This window comes from Nothoprocta perdicaria, unplaced genomic scaffold (genome assembly GCF_003342845.1).
Source record: "Nothoprocta perdicaria isolate Ctin4 unplaced genomic scaffold, notPer1 scaffold_261, whole genome shotgun sequence".
Taxonomy (NCBI): Eukaryota; Metazoa; Chordata; class Aves; order Tinamiformes; family Tinamidae; genus Nothoprocta; species Nothoprocta perdicaria.
Window position 1 is genome coordinate 78349 of NW_020455490.1, and position 6000 is coordinate 84348.

The 6000-nt window shown below is 45.3% G+C and overlaps 1 protein-coding gene across 1 annotated transcript in view; it reads right to left on the reverse strand.

The window, feature by feature from the left end:
- Positions 1-5891, reverse strand: part of SLC22A16 (solute carrier family 22 member 16) — a 34164-nt gene extending 28273 nt beyond the window's left edge. The window contains exon 1 of the mRNA XM_026040703.1: positions 5841-5891. Coding sequence (XP_025896488.1) covers positions 5841-5890 — 50 coding nt within the window. The 5' untranslated portion in view covers position 5891. The remainder of the gene's footprint in view (positions 1-5840) is intronic.
- Between the last annotated feature and the right edge of the window lie 109 nt (positions 5892-6000).

Sequence of the window (6000 nt, forward strand, 5' to 3'; positions counted from 1 at the left end):
TCTGATCCAATTGATGGTGCTTTTAGACTTCTTAAACCATGTTTTCAATGTGTGTGATCTTCAGAGAATATCTGCTTTCACAGAACTGAGCATTATTGTTTGGCTGTCAATGCATGATATTAAGGCATATGTTAGCTCTCTAGGTAATTTAAGTATTTTCCAAAAGCAGCTGAGATTTTTCCCCAAGCACATGTACAATATGAGAGCTCAACCATCATTTGTACCTGTAAGTCTTTTTCTTGTAAAGCTCATCATTACATTCTTTCCAAACTTGGTTTTGTAACTGAGAAATAGGTAGCTCAGTTGATATTTTCTATCTTGCCATGGTTTCTCTGTTTTTGACAAGTCAGGGATCTCATGTCCTGACCAGCTGCCATAGCTCCACACTGCAAGCCAACCTGAACTAAAATGCCACCCAAATACATRTCTCAGGTCCATTCTCATTGTATAMRGCAGAATTTTAGTAGTGCAGAATTTTTCATAGCAAGTACTGAAGGCTTCTGCAACCCTTCAAAATTGTCCAAATCTAAAATTATTTTTTATTTGAATCATTTCACTTCCTTGAATAAACTGGCCAAAGTTGTCATGAGTAAGCCCTTTTATGAAACATTTCCTTCCAACTTTCATGTATTTTTGTGCTGTTGGAAATCATGGCTAACACAAGAAAACTACTTCCAGTGCTTTTATAGAAGCGATACCCCAGGTACCATATCCCAGGGAGCACCCTGGGCAGTGCCTTGTGTGTTGCCTTTCCAGGCACACCACGCTATTACAGAAGGAATAGCTGGTCTCCAGCTTCCATCTCCAGATGGAAGAGCTGATCTCCAGCTCCTTGAGGTGTGGGATAACTGCTTCCACAGTGTTGTCCAGGCACCATCCCGGAGGCTTCRCTGCCATTTCAGAGACTCACTCACAATCTCAGCTGCTGGTTTATAATCCGAATTGATATGCTGACTTTAAATCTGAATTGTTTGCACGGTAGATTATAGTTTTGGGAAGGCAATGGATAGTACTGCAGACAAGTGCAATTTTGTCTTGTTTTTATTTAATTTTGATCTGTTTTCAGTCCAGAAAGAGGCAGAGTGAGGCTGTCAACGGGTTGTGATGTGTCAGCACGTCTGTCTGTGCTGATCCTGCACTAGAGTGCCCCTGTAACATCCCCGAGCCCAATAAACACTGCTGGTGCCCTGCACACAGCATTGCTGGTCCGTGGTTTCCTTTATCCAGCAGCACTTGCCAGCGTCTTGCATAAATAAGAACATTGTTAAGCTGCTAGAGTCTGGCCTGTGAAAACACGTGGCTCATCTCACTTCTCCAAGGCTCTTACGATGCTCTGCAGTGAATGGTATCGAGCTGTCTTTGCAAAGTATCTGGACAGCAGAAAAGAAAAAGCAGTGAGGACTGTAACGCAGCCAAGTCCACTCACTTTATTCGATGGGCATCTGAGGTGAGCGCACGTTGATTCAGATGTGAGGGCACGGCGTGGCTGTGAGGCTGAAGAGCATTTGGGCAAGGGTGTCTGCCAAGCAGCCCTCCTGACGAGGAGCCAAAGGAGGACTTAGCTTTGGGATTCTTCTCTCTGGCACATACCACTCMAGACAAACAGCTGCCCACTGATACATTTTGGAAACTGAAGGACAGATACGCGYTGATTATCTGGGCCTGACTACGCAAAGGCAGAAATATTCTCAGGGCRCAATTCCAAAGATGGGTACTGGCAAGATGTAAACTTGTCCACTATATGAAGTAGAGAGTGTGTAGAGAAAAAAGGGGTTTTGAAAACAGTCTGAAGAGCACAGTATTTTTCTAATTTTTGGGAAAATATTCAAAGTTTAAATAGAAAATCTTTTTTTTTCCCCATATATTCATTGATTTCAGGGTATATTTAAATACTAAATGTGTTAGTGTTTATAGAGAAGCGTGTYGTGTTTCCATTTTACATTAACATTTAAAGTTAGAGCGAACTATCTCTTCAAAAGCTGAGTATGATTACCTGCCTCACTATGCCAGATTGGGAAAGAAAAACAATTACTTTTCCACATCTTATACTCCTCTCCCCAGAAAACATATTCTAGGGGGAAAAGGCAAGGTATCTGTAAGATATACAAATTGGAAAAAAAAATGCTCATTGGAAAGTATTCTTATTTTTCTTTTATGGAAAGAAATGGTGAGCATGTACTTTAAGATAGTTGGGACTCTTTGTTATCTGATACAAATCCATGCATCCCTGCAAATATCATGTCCACCCCACAATTTGCAGAAGATGTAACCTGATCACAGCAAGAGCTGAGCTGTGAAACAAGAGAGCGCACCCGGGCATCAGCAGGAGTCTTGCGAAGTCCTGAGGCGCGCAAAGACGGGAGACCATTTGGTGGAGGCCTTCAGAAGCGAACCGAAAGCCTTACGAAGCACATGGAAGAGCAATGGTGTTAGCAGCATGTGTTCAAAAAGTGCTGCTGCAGCACTGACCAGCCTGGAGAGAAAACCCTTAAAAAAAAAAAAAAAAAAAAAGAGAACCTGCATTATAGAAATCTATCAAAAGAGCCACTGCAAAAGCCAAGCTCATTTCCATGAGCTATATAGTCTCTATTTATGAACACCTGGAAATCCTTGGAAAATTAACAGGAGATGTTCAAACGGTTGAAAAGTTGGAGTCTCTGCTAAACTCTATGTTAGGGTGCACCAGGCAAGCATCCCAGCCCACCAAGCACCGTGCCCTGCTTCCCTGCCCCTTGCCAGCAGCAGCCGCACTAATCCCGCGTCGCTTGCTTCTGAAATCCAGTTCATAGCAACTCAGCAGSCAGCAAGTTTGTGTAAGGCACTAATGTAAAGAGATGTTAAAAGTTAAATATTTACCCAGACATTTCAGTAAAGATGAAAAGCATAATTGATAATTTATTAAACAGTGAAAATGCTRGTAGAGTATTTTATTTATAAGCACATTTGAAAATCTAGCTAACTTCTCAATTTTGTAGAAGACAGAGTAGCTTTTAGAGAACACAACCTTTAAAAAAATAATTGTTTTTTATTACAAAACCTGAAAATAGTATCAGTCTTCTCCTCTCTGCCTGACAGTTTTTATCATCTGCTTTTAGCTGAAGTAAAAGCCATGTCTTGAAAACTGTAAATCACAGAAAACTCGTCACACCCTGCAAACCAGGTGRCCAGCTCTTAGAGGCCTGGCAAGGCATTAGACATTAGACATGCAGCCTTCCGAGGCAGAGGGGGCTTTTTCCTTCACGTCTGCAAGAGCAAGTCGTGATTTCAGACTCCAGAGACAGACTCGAGAGCAGACACACTCAAGAGGAACATTCTGAAGCAYTCTTGCTGAATTTATGGGTCACAGATGCTCCACATCCCCAAATTCAACGGCAGGCAGGAAGCCTTCCTTTAAYAGGCACAGGAGACAGAAGCTGTTACCTTTGTGTAGCTGTTCCCACACATCCCACAACCCTAGCAGGAATTACAGCATCCCTGCGCTTTTGAAGAGAAGTCCAAACGGAAWGCAAATACTGTCAGGATRCATGTGGATGTCAGTCCTGCAAAAACCATCCTTTAACCAAACTAAGTAATACAYRTGCATATATATATGTATGCACATACGTGCATGTATRCATGCATACACAGGTATTTATATGCATACATATAGATATATAAAAACAACTGGCCATTCTTTATGCCATCTGTCACAGATTAATAACAGCAGAACYGTCCCCAGATACCATCAGTCATGTTTGGATTGCTCAGAATCTGACTATGGCAGATCGGAATCTATATGCAGCACGAAGTAGTTCATATGCTTCTTATTAAAGGTGCTCAAACTGAATACACTGCTCATTATTTGTCACAATTATGTATAATTACATATTAATGAGAACTTCAAAATTATAGCTAAGAACATGCATGATAAAATCTTTTTATATAAAATACATTTGCATTTATCTAAAGCAATATCAAGGGAAACGATTAGAAAGAGCTTTTATGACTTCTTAAGATATGCACATCCACTATAAACTAATATTGTAGCCACTCTTCTCACGCAATTTTTAGAATCTTGAACAGCCATGGTCTAACACGACTATGCAARTTATGGTAATCTGGGGCTCATCTGGAAAAACCTAAACCTAAAGTAACTCCTAACTCAAATAATCTGGTCCCTAGATTTGAGCTTACTGTTGCAGAATTATTCTCACTCTGATTGCAAGAACTAGTGTTGAAAAATTCACCTGAAGGATTGACCAGTATTCTGAAGCAGGAAAACCTACTTCAGAACTACTCAGAAAAATTGTAGCTACTTTCATGTTATTGCAGGATTTGATGCCAAGCACTTCGTTTTCACAAATCCAAGACTGGACAGCAACAGCAAAATAACCTGCTGACACGTCACTGTTAATGAATGAGACACTGTTCACAATGATGTCTCTTTGTCATACACTTGGTAGTAGATGTCATTGAAGCAAAAGTCTAATTCAAGCAAAGAAGACGTGTTTCCACCCTAAGCACTTACAGAGTACTATTGAGATCTATGAAACTGAGGATTAAATGCTATTTAAAGCCCACTGTGCCACTGAGTGCAGGTAGGCWCTTGCACTGGTGCCAGTAGCTCTGGGGCTTTGTGGAAATGCCCCTCCGGCCTTCCACTTGGYAGAGGGCAGATCAACATTGAGGTTTAGACTGGTCCACTAGGGCTTAGAAGGTGCAAAACTATAGATCTACAGCTTAAACTAGCAGCTAAACTGCCTAGGTCTATGAGAGCACAGAAGAGTCTACGTTAGACATGCACTCTGAGGAGCATGTGCCTGCAAAATCAATCATGGATTGATTGACCTGCAAGTGCCTGACAGAACCCCCTCAGGGAAGGCATCTTCTTTCAGTCTTACAGTTCATCTGATCCAAAATTTCATTTCCTTGTTACACACTCCCGCTCCCTCCAGCTTCAGCAGGATCTCACACCCATGCATCACATGCAGCAGCCCCGTATCTATAGCTACCCAAATCCTTGCACACATCCCCCAGCTCCGCACTCCCACAATAAACCCACACCTGTACACACACCCCCAGAGCCACATCGCACCGAGAAGATATACACACACAACACACCCATTATCTTGCCCCACAATCTGTTGCAGATATATACATATCTGTAGTCACATATATACGCCATATCTCATTCACTAAACCCAGTACATGCTACCAATGGCATGCAAGAAGCCCAATCCTTGCAGCAGCCAGTGTGTGCTGCCTGAAGAGCCCTGCACCCAAGGCTCTGGGTGTATGTGCAGCAAGTAAGTGCGTAAGTGTATGAGTGTCGGCACGAGTGCATACGAAGTGCACATGCAGGGTAAGTACACGTGGCGCACACATAAGGGAGTCTGTGCGGGTGCAGCACGCGGGTGCATAGGTGAATGTGCCATATATGCAGATGCTTATGTGTGAGGAGGCGGCGTGATTGCATGCCTAGGTCAAACACTCAAGTTTACATGTGTATGCCCTGTACTCACAGCCTGCCTTCAGTAAATCCAGTCCCAGTGAAAGCCCACGCACACGGTGGGACCACCCAGGGGGCACGCGTGTGCACGGATCGCGCGAGCAGGTGCGTGTGCCCGCGCCGCACACAGTGGGATGCGGCGTGCGGGGCTGCCCGGCAGCGCCGGTGCCCTCCCTGCGCGGGGAAGGCGCACACTGCGTGCGCGGGACTCCTCGCGTGGACGTGGTGCCTGCGCCTGCCGCGGGAGCCCCTCGCGGCAGCAGCCGAGCCCCGCGGCGCCGCGCTGGGCGTGCGCGGGCGGCCCCGCGGGCGGGACGCGACGGGACGCGCCGGGACGGGGCTGCCGCGGTACCTGCCGAAGTGTCCCAAGGAGTCGAAGAGGCGCTCGGAGCTGGCGGCCATGGCGGGGCGGCAGCGAGCCGGGAGCCTCCGTGTGGCCGGCCCGCGGTGCGGGGAAGAGACACGCTGCGCTGCGCTGCTCTCCGCTGCGCTGCCGCCCCGCGCGGCGCCCC